Here is a 14,796-nt window from a genome sequence, read left to right on the forward strand (position 1 = left end):
TACGATTTCTATTTCTCTTCAATTTAATTGCTGGCATATATTTTTTTCTGAGTGCATACATATCCGTTTCTAAGCACTTTTGTGGTCAAGGCTGTGCAACGCTGCGCTGAATAGTCACCTGTATTCGCGCCTCCGGTAGACCGATCTTGCCGGCGAGTCTTTCCCTGGCGAACACGTCCGGGTAATGCGTCCTCTCGAACTCCTTTTCGAGCGCGTCGATCTGCTCGTTGCTGAAGCTCGTACGATTCCTTTGCAGTTTCCTCTTCAGGCGGAGACGCGCCTGATCGTCATCGGCGCCGCCCGACACGCTGCCGGCATTGCTGTTGTCACCCCCGCTGTTCGTCTCGTCCGAGTGCGCGCCACCCTCAAGCTCGGTTACTGTAATAAAACGCATCGTGCACCATTATCAACGTCTTTCGCGTGAACGGCTATTACGGCCAATCTCGAGTCTTCTGTCATCGTTTTACATAGTTGCAATTTTCGTGCTAAGAACCTCTTTCACGAATTAAGTTTCGAGGAATAGAATTAAACAGATTTATCGCGTTGACTTAAACACTAACTATAAGTGCAAGCCTTACATCTCCCTGCCATCTTCAGTGTCTACTACAGTTATTTGATGTTTGATGTCGAATATTAAAAGTTGCAATTTTCGCTGATAACCGAAAATCCCTCTCGAAGAAATTCGAAGAAATTTTCGGAAATTATCGAAAAATTTTCCTCGAATACCTAAATCAATAATTGCAGGATAGGCCGTGCCAGGCAAGTTAATGCCTTCCAGAAATCCTTCCCGACAAGGAGATGGGCGATGTATTATCGATGTCGGCATGCGTGATAACGCGGCGCACGATTTGTGGTTTCGCGGCGCTTACCCCTCCCCCATCTCTCTCTTCCTGGCTTTCTTATATCAATTCCTACGCGCGACGTGCGCTCGAGCGCGCGTATATCTGCGTGTGTACGTGTGCTCGCGTGTACGTATCGGTGTGCGTATGTGGACGAGCGGGTGGTATAGGCAGGCGTCGCCGGGTGAACCTTATCGTCGGTTTCTGGGTGAGCGCGTCGAGGCGTCACCGGGCTCGCTACGACGACGGGGTGAGGGGAGGAGACGGTGAGGAGACACACGGGATAGAACGAGGAGAGGATGAGGAAGGGGGTGCCCGATAAGACGACGAGCGTCCCGACGCCAGTTGCCGGCCACCCCCACGAGATACGCCACTGTCATTCCGCGACTACCTCCTCTCCGCCTGGAGAAACTCCAGTTAAAGTCTGGCTCGATGTGACACATGACATGCTGCTGTTATTGGCTCCCATTATATGTATTCTATGTGTAATCAATCTTGTCCTATATATTTTTACATGTATATATGGTACAATTAGCAACAAGAGATCATAATTCGTTTACATATATTTCATACTCGCGTAATGTTATACGTATGTTTGGCGATAAAGAATTAGTTTACTTTTTGTTCATCGGCTTAATCTGATTTATTATAAAATTTGTAGACGTATCATTTTGTACCAAGGATCTTTAGAATTCAAATTGTTTGACGAGTTTTTTAAACTAATCCTATATGTAGATTAAAAATATCATACGGAAAATACCTTCCGATGAGAAATAAGAGTGAATTGATCGGATTCTGATTCTGATGTCGTTATCATCGCAATGTATTCGTGATAACATCAGATTGCAAAGAAGTTTCGGCGAGAGAAGATAACGATAATATTAAATTTACAACATAAATAGCTGGTTCTTTGATATACGCTGTTATTCCGCATTACTCTCGATAACGAGTAACGTCGAGAAGTTGCGCGGATAACTGTTATCGTGTAAGATAAGATTGTCGATGTCATCGTGGGACAGCGTATCACGTTTTCCATATATGACATCAGATTATAGAAGCGCCCACGGAACTCGGAGGTAACGAAAACGTTCGTAATAATCGTCATATAAGCGGCAAAACCCAGGGATACAACCGCTCCTCGAGGCCTCCCGCCCCCCCCATCTTTCTCCTTCACGTGACTCGCTCGAGGAAATAGCTGGCAGACGGCCACACTAGTAGCGGCAAAGTTCTCGCGGCTCGGTAGGGTAGGTCGCCTCGAACTTCCACCCCCCGGCGTACCGAGGAGAATCGAGTGCGACGTTGGCGTACAAGTTCTCCGGGCCCTTGCCTTCCTTCCCCCCTCCCACCGAAATTCCCCTCGTCTTCTGTGTCCTCCTCATATCCGGCAGCCCTGAGTTGCTCCTTCGCAACCGTGCGCTGCAAACGATATCCTTAGGGGCGGCCCTCCGTCAGTATCTATACTGTGGCGTGGGGTTAACGCTACGAGGGTGTCTTAAGCGGTAATTAAAACCGCCTTAGCCCTCTTTCCCCTCCCCTTCCAGTCCCATCCTCCTTCCATCTACCCCTGCGGAACTCGAGGAGCAACTTCGGGCCTTCGCGGTTGCTGGATCTTGCGTCTTTACTATCACGGGGCCAAAGTCGCGCCGCGCTGCTCATCGCTTCTACGGTGTACCTACTCGCGAGTTTAACGCCGACGCGGAACTCGAGCGTTTAAGGGGGAGAACCTATCGTGGAAGCGTATGGGGAGTAAATCGGCTCCGAACAACACGAGCCGCCAACCAAAACTATCTGTATCATTTTTATAATATATCCGAACCACTATATTCCTGATAATGTAATATGTTATAATTGAATTGTTAATAAACTTCCCTGATGTATCAAGTTGTTTAGAAAGATCTTTCGTAATTGCGAAATTTTGATGATTTAGCGGTAAACGGTAATCTTACAAATTAGCGTGTATTATTTAGGAGTTTATTGAGTAGTTTTATTAATTGAGTAATTTTATTCGTATATATATAATACCTATCAATCAATACTTATTCTTATTCTTGTACATCAGATTGTCCTGTCTGAAATAAATCGCGATTAGCGCATAAATTCATCAAGGATATATTCACGCGCGAATTATTATTTGATGAAAATAATTTGGTGATTTACATTTCTCTTTCTATCGCTCGACGCGGTCGTACATAAATTTATCGTCCCGGGCCCTTTAGTGACGGCGACATATCACCCGCTTGTACCTTTTAATGAACCGAATCTCTAAATCTCAGAGATTCTAAAAGTGTCATGGCTCTAAATATGTTTACGCGACCTGCTGCGATAAATGATGGAAAGAGAAAGGGAGAAAGAGGAAGAGAAACAGAGAAACACAAGAGAGAGAAGAACCCTCCTAAAATTCATCTCCGTATTAAAGAACATTCGGAAGGCACGCGGGACCATTTTACCCATGGAGGGGAATCCACGCCAGCCAGGCAGTTTCTCGCCCCTTTTTCCTCTCCTCACCCGGTGTCCCGTCCCCCCTCTTTCCCCCGTTTCTGGCCCCAACCAGATCATTCGTATCTTCCTTCAACGAATTATCCACCAACCGGGACTGGCGTGCGTTCGAGCGTGATGGCGGAACTATTCGAGGTTTAATCTCTACCAACGTTGTCACCAATGCATTCGATATTCTTTCGATACCTATCTCTTTCGCGTGAGATTGTTAATATGTAGCATGAACTAAAAATACATGTATACAAGTAGCTTAAAAATAATAAATCAAGATTGATAAAAAATCAATGTTTTCACGAATTAAAAGATGCAACAAATTTTTTATATCCATTAACTGTTATAATCACGTATTTCAGTATTCGTTATATCGGTTATATAATTCAATAATCATAAAAATATATTTGTTAAGAAAATATTATAATTATTTGTTAAGTGGAATATAAAAGTGAGAAAGAGAGAGAGAGAGAGAAGGAGGGAAGAGATATCCATTTTATGCTTTCTGCTTTATCTTTTAGTTAGAAGTATTACTCCCTATCGCTCTTTTCAAAGTTTTTTAAAAGACAGCACATATTTCACGTAGTTCGAAACAAATATTCGCCAGTTTTATAAATCGAGATTGATTTGCAATTGTTAAAGTGCGCCCGGATTATCGAACGGAGTTCGAAGAGTCGCGCGCGACTCGTAGAATCGAATGGGCGATCGACAGGCAAAAGAAGAGGCGTTTATTAAAGTCGATAATGGGGCGGTGTGCACTTAGCTAAACGCTTTAAAGACCGCGCGGGAACGGCATTGTCGCGCGAACGTGTACCGCCGCGACAATGCCGCTATTGCGAGCTCGCGGTATTGTGGCGAGCGTATAATATATCGGTAGTTTACTTTCAATCGTCGCGCGATCGGGCCGGAGGATAGGCTCGTCGAACGCAGTCAGTAAGAATAACAAGAGCGGAGAAACAAAGGGTCCCGAAGAGAAAGAGAGAGGACGGATTTCGGTCACAAACCGAGACAAGGAAGGACGGCGAGAGAGACTCTCTTTTTCTCTCTCCCTCTCTCGAAAGTTTCTGTTACCCACGTGCTCTCCTGACTTCGCGAGAGTCACTCGAACGAAAGAAATAAAAAAAAGAAAAAAAAGAAAAAAAGAAAGAAAGAAAAACACTCAAGGGAAGACCCTTGACTTCGGGACTACCGCCGTCCCCCCTGCGACCATTGGTAGGGAGGACTATTGCGGGGTCAAATTCATGCGTCGCAGGGTCGCGACTCTCGACAACGATCGGAGGAAACAATGCAACACTTACGCGCATGGAGAACGCGTAGGTAAACGGCGCTCGCGGTCCACTCATGCGTGCCGAGCGACAACCGATCGTGCCGATCGAGACCGGAAGAGAGGCACGTTCTCTCCTCTTCAGGGGGCGAACACAGTGGCGAATGCGAAGTGGCAAGTGCAAAGTGGCCAATTTTCAGACGCGAGCTTCGCCGAGGCGTGATTAACGCGGCACGTTTCGTTGATCCGAAAGAGTTCCGGCTCGTGCGACGAAAGACCGGCCTCTCGAGGTTCATCGATGAACGATCGACACGCGCGTAAACGCGCTTGCCCACCTTGAATTAATTCATTCTTAAATCACGTTTCGATGCTACTCGTTGTGTAAAAGAACTATTTTGTGCCGAGCAAAGAATCTCCCGAAAGAAAATTTCTCTTTCCAAATATGTTTAATATTGAATGAGTCAGAATATTCGTTCGCTCTTTCATTTTTATATATCTTTTGCAAAATTTAATAAAAAGAACAAATTCTTTTTGAAATTTGATATTGTGTCGTAATATACGTTCACGTAGCGCAATTTTCAATAAAGTTGCTCTTTTTCCAAATATTTCTTTACTTATTGACTTTTTCGATAAACTCTTGAATAAACTCTCAATGCAAATGAGTCTTCAGAATTCAAGTTATCGACCACAGATCTACACATCACACAGTCCTTCAAGTTCGCCTTGCGTAGAAGGTGACAAAGCGAATCCGGTAGTTTGACTAAATGTCGAGCTTGGTGCTAAGGCTGAAGGCATGAGAGCGGAGGGGCACGTAGAGGGAGGGAAGCCTCGGGCCTCGGATGGAAGAGACCAGATGCACTCCGCGTCGAATGGCGTCAGAATGGCAGCGTTGATACAGATGTTACGCGCGCGCGATGCTCGCTCAGGCGAATAAGAGTCAACGTCGGCGCGGAAAGTCTGACGGCCATTATTATTAGGGGTCCGGCTAATAACGCGTAATGCCGACCGCGGCCGCCCTTTTTTTTCCACGCATTTTTATTAGCGTTTCTATCCACCCCATGGTTAACGCCGCGCTTCCCCTCGCTTATGCGCGTGATGCCATAGGTGCGCGGTGCACGCGAAGACAGAGGAGAACAGATCGGGGCACCACCCGTTTCGGGGTGACACCTCGCACCCTTCGGGGATGACGATTATCGTTTTTAACCCAACTAGAAAAGCCAGTCGGCGACAATGGCCGGCCATGATGCGTTAGCAACGGCCATCCAGATGTCGTAAAAATGGCGCGAGGGGGGCGGGAATGGTGGGACCTAAAAAGACACAAGGAAGAAGTATAGGAAGAGTATAGGGTGCACAAGCCGAGAATATGTATACTCGTCGGAATCGATGACAGCGCATAAACTAAACAAAACTGTGACGCAAACGACAAATTTCTCAACATGGCTATCCGATTAATCATATTTTGCTAATACTATAATAGTTCAAACAATACACTTTTTATAACTGAGAATAATTGAATCACTACAATAATTACTGCGTTGCTCCAGGAATACCGATACATCTAAGCGTGATAATTATTATCATTTTACTTTAACTACAGTTAGCTCGTTAAGTTGAGAAAAAACAAAATTTGTTGATCGAGAAACCCGATAAAAATCACGGTATCTTGCTGATATTGTTGCAAATAAACTTGAAAAGGATTGCGAGATAAATTATTTTCGAGGAATTCTCGATGTTTTAGGCGTTTGTATATAAGAGCACAGCGAGGGGTAAAAGAGGGCTCTCTCTCTCTCTCTCTCGCTGCGAAATTGCTATCGTATCGCTCGAGAGCGGATAGGAATAAGGGGTATAATAATCCGCTTCGACCTAGTGCCTAATCCTACGAGCAAATTTATTGGATTCTCCGTCCCTTAAAGCCGAATATGCGCCGAACTTTCGAACGCGTATACTTGTTGGAAATGTATCTCGCGGATTATACCTATACCGAGGGATTCGTGTTGTCTCCCGACCGGGACGTTAAATGTTGCGTGACAACGAACATTATATTATTCGCGAGGGAGAAACAGCGCAGAATCAACTTCGTACCGAAGTGATTTTGACATTTGCCTAAAAAATATAAACATCTTGAATGATGTAAGTAAACTACTCATATATTCATATTATTGTAACTCTCAGGTAAATGTTATAGTCGTCATAGAGGTGCGGAGAGCGCCCTGAGCACGAGTAATAAACCTAAAAATAACAACACGATTGAAAATTATTGTGAATGCTCCAAGTTAATGGAGCGAGCGGTGCAGGTGAACCATCGTGTCAATTTAGTCAGCCGACGCCGTCGCGATTAACATCGTCGAATAATTCGATTTAGGACCGTGACAACGATCGTGTAAAGTCGTATTCAAAGGGTTAACACATTCACCGGTTCGTCGATGACGCGCTTACCGCGCGAGGAGCAGCGGTGGACGAGTTCCGGGCAGAACACACACACAAGCGCTCTCCAACCGTGTTAAATGGCCGGAAAGAAACGAGGTGTCGACCCCAGGCTGGATTAAAGGCTAAGCGGTGGAATATGGACCGTGCTGGCGGTACCGAGCGTACCACGAGTAATGCTAGCGAGCGTGTGCGAGATATAGACACCGGTAGCCAGTGGTACGTGAACGCGAAGGGTTTGCACGCGTGTCCGACGTATACACTCATTTGCATATGCACCGATTTAATACGCCCACCAGTCGTTCGACCCGTTGACCGATACAGCATCGATATAATAACGTGACAATGGCATTATCCCCTCTTTAACAATATTTAACGATATCTATTTTCATGAATTATTTGTATAAATAACGTTGCCTTTTTGATTTTGCAGGATATATCGTAATATATTGTAAATAATGTCTAATACACTACTGATGAGAATCATTGGAATTCGCTAAATGGTTGTAAAATAATAGCCGAATCATGAACGATACTATACATCATTACATCATGAACGACACTTTAAAGTGTTAAATAAATTCTACTTTCTTTCATGTAAATTATATGTCATTAAAAATTGAACGGAAATAAGAATAATGATATTTTCAAATTTGAAAAAGTTTTATACTTTATTTACTAATTAATAATTAACTTGCATTAACTTACTAATTATTGGATTGCATCAAGAACTCGGTATACTACTTAAATTGTGGTTAGTAAACATGGAAGCAAATGAAAATTATACACGAATAAAAAACTGTATGAACATAATGACTTCTATTTCCAATGTTTTAATTAACTCTTTGATGCAGTCCAATTTTTATTTTATATTTAATACGCAATATAATCTTTATAGAATAATAATCAAATATTTGCAATTTCACTGAATATTCTGATGTTAATGTATGTTAATGTAACGCTCAGTAAGGCAATATCCCTAAAGATGAACGACGACAGAATTATATGAGGCGTAGAGGCTGATTTTGACCCCCAAGAGAGCACATCAAAGGGTTAAACAACAGCAATGCTAATTCCACGGATTAACCGGACAAATGCGGAGGCGAACACGCGGGAAGAAGTTCGAGAATCGATCAAACGAACGGACGCGGACGAGATCCACAGAGAAAGCGCGTGAAACCAACCAAAGAGGAGCGCGGGCGATGCAGAAAGGAAAATATTGGAAACTCCATTAGCGGCGGTGCAACCATCCGTACACCGGAATACATAAGCAGCTCCTATAGAGAGTGAGAGGGAGAAGGGAGGCAGATGAAGAAAACACGGCGGTGGGGAAGCAGTGGAGAACAGCTATAAGGATTATTACGCGATTCATTTGTAACATTCCCTCCCCATTTCCAGCAGTTACCACCATATCCCTCTCTCTTTCCTCGGGGTTTCTCTCTACCATCTTCTCGTAGTTTTGCTTCGACGCAGATCCGACGGACAGCCAAATCTTCTTTGCGAATCGGCGGTTTTTTTCTTTCTTCCTATTTTATTTTTATTTGTTAAATCTTCTTACGCACAATTTGATTAAATATTATATTAGTTTACAATTCTTCGTATATAAATCAAATTTTGTTAAATATTTTATTAAAATAAATACTTCCACTTTATTTTTTTTTAACTTTGCGAGATTTGCCAAGCAATCTTAATAAACCTTTCATTTCGTTCTTTCGAGTTCGTATTTCGTTAACAAGTAAGTTTCAAGCTAAAGTAAGAAATACCATCCGAATTAGTCTTGTTAAATGTTTATTTCAAGAAAATATGGGCACACAAGATGAAAAATATAGGAAGGATCGTGCTCGAAGAATAATGACGCAAATCGACTTGGCGAAAGGTTTCGCGCGATATAAAGTGCACGTCAAATCTTACGAGAGCGAATCTCACCTTGCCGTTATGCATTTCTCGGGGTTGATACAACGGGCGGCACGTTAATTCGCTTCTTCTTTTTGTTAATCCGACGCGTCGCGCGGAACAACGGATCGCCAACCACTAAACGCCGTGAAATCGCTCGACGATAACGCGGATCTCGCGGCGCACGGAACTCGCGCGATTACTTCCGGCTTCTTGAGCCGCGGATGTACTTTTGCAAGTTTCGAGACTTCCACACCCTCCTCCTCTGCCTTCTCTTTCTCCTCTTCCTCCTCCTCCTCCTCCTCCTTCGATTCACCCGATCTCGCGCACCCCGTTTTCCTTCTTCCTTCCTTCCTCATCCTCCTTCTCCTCCATCACCCTGCGCGATGCGGTTAAGCTCCGTTTACGCACGGCACGTCGTAGTTCCTCTCTTCCCGATTTCCACGAGACTTTTCTCGAATCGCGGAACACCATGACTGAGCCAGTTACCCCCGATTCGCGCCCCCGCGCCGGTTTGCGACTATTCGAACACGGATGACACGAGAAACTCGCTAACCAGAAGAAAAGTAACGCTCTCCCGGTATTTACGAGAACAAATGAGGAATGTTTATTTGTTAAAATACCGAATTAAATATTAATTTTGTTTTTATATCAATTTTCACTTCCAGCTCTGCTGAAAAATTTCAAGTCAATTGTCATTTAAAAAATTCGGTATTTTCCATTTTTTATGGTTGAAGCAATAAAGACGCCCGTCACGGAGCGTAGACTGACTTGGCGTGCAGTTTACTGAGCTGGAAAAAATGTATATACGCCAGAAATATTATTAGACACAAATATCTATCCGTAGAAGGTATATTTCTATTACTTGTGTTTCTCTATTTTAATAAGTTTAATGTTTTCGTACATGATAAATACGAATAGTATTAAAATGGTTTTTAAGCAGACTTATTTTAAACTTGTAATACGGAGCTGAAGGATATTCTTAATTCAGCCGTTAAAAACGGGTAGATGTAAAGAAGAAAAAGAAAGTACGCTCTTTTGTGACGGAAAATATCTATTCTACGTAAAGAGGCTTTCATCCAGGGTTTAGCGCGACACGTGGAAGACGCGTTCTTCTTTTATCGGCGACGGTGTATGTAAGGACGGAAGTACTACGATAGAGAGCGATTAAATGAGCGAGGGGTTGAACTTCGAGGCGCGCTAATGCGTCGGGCAAACTCCGAGCGACGCCTGTGCATAGTTGGTTAAACCGGCAAACATTGACTGACTTTCACACATTTTGCGTTAATTCGACAATGTCGCAGACGTCTCTTCGTCACTGGCAGTATCAGCAATGCAAGTATCTATCGTAATTCATAAGCAATAGACGTTTGGACGTGCGTTTTTAAATAAGCCATCATATTGCTTTGATCTCTTGTTTGCAAAATAAATTTTAACAAAAAATACAATATCTCTAATCGGCTATGCACTTTATATAGAATTTGGAAATGTAAAATTATAATATACCAACCACAATACGTTTGTGACTAAATTTATAAATAATACTATATGAAGAGAGTCCATATAATGCCATTAACGTATCTTTCGTATTGTTTTGTAACAACGTTGGTGATCAATGAATAATACTTGTAACAAATTAATTTTATAAAAGTCATCTGGAAGTAACTTTAGTTTTCATTATGCTTGGGAAGATTTTGATTTTTAGATTCTTGTAATAACAATGTGATAAATATTGACTGCCAACGCAACTTTCTTCTTTCTTTCGACACCAAATAAGAAACTTATGCGCCTTTCATTTAAACCGCGACCGCTGCGTGTTGTGCGTGAGTGACTTAATCGCGATTTTGTAATATTTAGTTATTGTGCATCAGAATACAATAAAAAAAATATTGTATTTTGACACGACAAAATATATTTTACTTATCTAATTTGCAAATATGAAAGAAAGATGACTTAAAAATTAAGAACATGTTTGTCATTTTGATCGCCGAAAAAGTCTTACCGATACTTTTCCCCTTTCCTTCCCATCCACTTTACTGAAAATGAAAGAATAGAGCTCGAATTATTTAAAATATGCTACTCTTTTTCTCTATTCTCACGTTCCTGAGATGTTTTTATGCGATTAGTAATAATCAGATATACGTATAGGATTAATTTGGCTATTTATTAAAAGTCAAACATTTATATGTGAAAGTTGTGGTAATGTTAACTTTTGATCGGCATTATATAAACATTATAAACTATAAAATAACGAAGTTACAGCCGATTTCGACGAAAGTTATTTTCCATAAGTCCATCATAAGAATTATGCGGAGTCTTTTACAAACAAAATCGTGATTATTAATCTATAGCTAGCGCGAAGGCTCAGAATCGAAGACGTCGTATTCCTAACCGACGTGTGGCCGCGAACGATCTCGCGGCGATGCTACAAGCCGCGCATGACAGGCGACCGGAATGTAAATCAAAAGCGGTTTCGAAACTTCTCCCCGATGGTTGAACGCGGCGCGGTGCCGACGGCGAAGGCCTTAATTCGTTTACGACTTGCAAAACGAGCCTTCTGGGAGCGCGCAACTGGTAGCCAAACAGTTTGCACGCTGTTACGCACCCCCGTGGCATCCGTAGCTCCCAAGGGTGCTGCTTGAAATAAAATCCCGCGGCAAGCGGCGGTTTTGCTTTGACGATTTTGACAGATCGACAATATGATATTTAAAGCTTCGAATGACCCAAGTGGAACCATTTGAGGTCTCAATGATGCGTAATTGAAACAATTTTCGATACTGGTATACAAATTATCTTTCCATTATTGGCAGTTATTTATTACTGATTACAAACTTTTAAAATAAAGTAAACCAGAATTATTTGAGATCTCTCTAGAATCCTATTTAGGCCCGATATTATTTTTAATTAATTATTAGTAAAATTAATTAATTTAATTTTTCTTCTTTGCCTGTATATTAAAAATAGTGTTGCCAACTAGAAAAAGACAGTAATTTATGATTAGATAGATGCATTGTTGGTGCATCAAACGGGCTTAAATATAGATAATCAGTAAATTTGTCATCAAAAATGGAAAGTGTAGGTATTTATTTAGGCATTCAATCGCGTTCGCGAGTTCTTTAAACTAATTATCCAGATAAGATGCGCAGATTGCATGTTACATAGATTGGTTCATTTATTTCCTTGGAGGCATATCGTGGATCAAAAAGACACTTCGGTCGTTGTAAGACTATGCGAACGTGACGGACATCATTTCTGATTACGACACGTCTTTTATAGCGATTTTGTGAGAAATCTCGCTATGTTGTATATAGGCCTGAGCTCTTTATGTAGGAGAGAGCAAAATTTGAGGAAAACTTGTGGATTATGCGCAATTAGTCTCTTTTCGAGGATAATATTTTGGCTTTCATTTAACGCATCCTTCTATTCACGTCGTAAATTCTATAACTGCTAATTTCGAAGCAATATTTAATATCTATATAATAATTAATATAAATATTCGATTAGAAATACTAACCGCTTCTAATATATTCTTTGATTATTAAATTATTATAAATATTCCCAATTATGAGACAAATGTCGATAATCTTTTTTAACTTAGCACCTGTTATTTATAAGTAATTATTAATTATTAGTAAGTAATTATTAAATTAAGAACTATTTTTAGTTTACATTTATTTAAAAATATATGTACTTAAAATTCTCCGATTACCGCAGATCTTAATACATCCTAAAAAAATTTAGAATTTTATATAGTTTTACAGTTCGTAAACATTGACATTGTAAAAGATTTCAGAAAGGCTCGACAGTTATTTTCACCTCGCTGCATATTTTTCCCGCCGTGTTATTCTCACCGAAATGTTGATCCATCTTAAATGTGAATTATTTCAGCACCCGACCCGATGATCTCTCCCTATCTGCTCGCCGATGATCGATGTAAAATTGCAGTGGAAACAAGGCCGCGCGCTACAACGAGCGGTGTTGTTTCGCGTTCCCCGGAGGGATCTGATTGCAAACGAATGCGGCGGGGTTACGGTCTCCCTTCATAGACGATTAATCCAGTTTACTCGCAGACGTTACCTCGGCATGGGGTTCTTGTAAGCCGAGAATCCGCACAAACGTCCCTCCCGCGCTTAAATATATTCAATTACGGGACTCGAACCTGCGCGCCGCGCCGTCCTCTCTTCTCTCGTATCTCTTTCTTTCCATTCTCTCTCCCTCGTCTTTCCATTTTCATTCGCTCGTGCAGCTGAAGTCCCGACTTTCCAACTGCCATTTCGGCACCTCTTAAGAACACAGATTTACACGCTATAATAGTGATCTCCGATGATCGCCGGATAAATTCCTCAGCGCGGTCTGCGAGTTCGTCTCGCTGAGGTATGCGCTGTCTTATTTTTGTCGACTCTTCAACAATTACAAAACCGCCAATTGCATCCGCTAACAATTCGTAGAGATCGTAATTAATCGATAGAGAATTTTGCTCTATATCTTATATATATTACATATATTTCATATATTTATAATAACAATATGTTAAGCGTAAGATCTTCCGTACAATGTGGACGACGCTTTAATCCGTTAAAGCAAAAGATAGCCGCGTACGAACGAAAAAATGAATTTTAATGAAGCGTATATATATGTATATATATGTATGCGATCAAGTATATTGCTCTGTGCGGAACACACATACGCTGTAATTTGCGTTGATCGCATTTCGAACGATCGATGTAAGAGAAATGAGATTTCTTCTAACAGATTTGCAAGAAAGTTGTCTTACAAAAAATATATTCTAAAATCTGAAATATTATGAAAGATACGTATGCTGAAATAACGCATTCGATAGAGAGCACGTTGTTAGTTTTAACAATATACATATACCGAATATATGCTATACACATGATAATGGCCGAAAGAGACAAAATCAAAGCCGCTAAAAGTTTTCGGCGCGAAAAGTCAGGAGGTCGCGATTCCGCGATATTTCCCGATGTTTTCCACTCTCGGGCGGTCATGTTGCCAGAGTTAGATGATAGAGCAAGAATAGAAAAGAATATAGGATACAGCAAGAACAACAAGAGAGAGAAGACCAAAGGGAGAGGAAGAGCACGCGCGCGCAAGAGAGAGAGAGAGAGAGAGAGAGAGAGAGAGAGAGAAAAGGGTCGCGATAAAAGGGAGAGGGTGCAGAGAGAGAGAGAGAAAGTTAAGCCTGCAGGCTGCAGACAGAGGCACCAGAGCAGTGGCGGGCAGCGGCGAGCAGCCAGCAACAGCAGCAGCGCAAAGCGAAAGCTGGAGGGAGACAGGCATCTCGCCCTTCTTTTGTCCCTGGGCTTCTGCCCGATATTGAAATGGAGTCGTTTGAGTGTGAATAATTTGCTTTGCCCGGGCCCACCCCTCCGCCGCCGCCGCCGTCGTGCCGTCCCTCTCCTTTGCCGCTCTCGGCCCGGCGCGACTACCACCGTGATCGGCCCCCCTCGTGTACCCTCAACTCCCCTCGTGATCCCCCTCCCCCCGTCAACCCCGATGCAGGCCGCGTTATTTCGCGTCGCGCCGGAGAGAGTGGTATTCGCGTATCGCGATTTCCGTGGCCGCGAATCGAGATCTGTCTCCACCGTCTTCTGTATAGTATATTAGGACTCGGCAAGGCACAATTTTTGGAGGAATGCATTTCATTAAAGATCTGTTTGGACGGAAGGATTTAAAAGCAATATCCTATTGAATTATCATAGTCGAAGCACGTACTTAAAAAAGAGAGCTACATTACAAATTAAATGTTAAGTTGTATATTTATGATATTTGATGACATTATTTTTTAAATATTTTATAACGTAATATATTAGAAAATTTATAAAAGAAGTATAAAATCGAGCGAGTTAATAAAAAAACTCTCTAAGAGCT

At 42.0% G+C, this 14,796-nt stretch overlaps 1 protein-coding gene across 7 annotated transcripts in view; it reads right to left on the minus strand.

Annotated features, from left to right (window-relative positions):
* Positions 1-14,796, minus strand: part of LOC143895584 (paired box protein Pax-6) — a 99,421-nt gene that overhangs the window by 5,389 nt on the left and 79,236 nt on the right. For all 7 annotated transcript variants that reach the window (XR_013256366.1, XM_077402828.1, XM_077402826.1 and 4 more), the window contains one exon: positions 119-378. Coding sequence is in view for 6 of the 7 variants with exons in the window: in XM_077402828.1 (XP_077258954.1) it covers positions 119-378 (260 nt within the window). In the remaining variant the exon portion in view is untranslated. The remainder of the gene's footprint in view (positions 1-118; positions 379-14,796) is intronic.

This window comes from Temnothorax americanus, unplaced genomic scaffold (assembly GCF_048541705.1).
Source record: "Temnothorax americanus isolate GAGA-0224 unplaced genomic scaffold, ASM4854170v1 Scaffold16, whole genome shotgun sequence".
Lineage (NCBI taxonomy): Eukaryota > Metazoa > Arthropoda > Insecta > Hymenoptera > Formicidae > Temnothorax > Temnothorax americanus.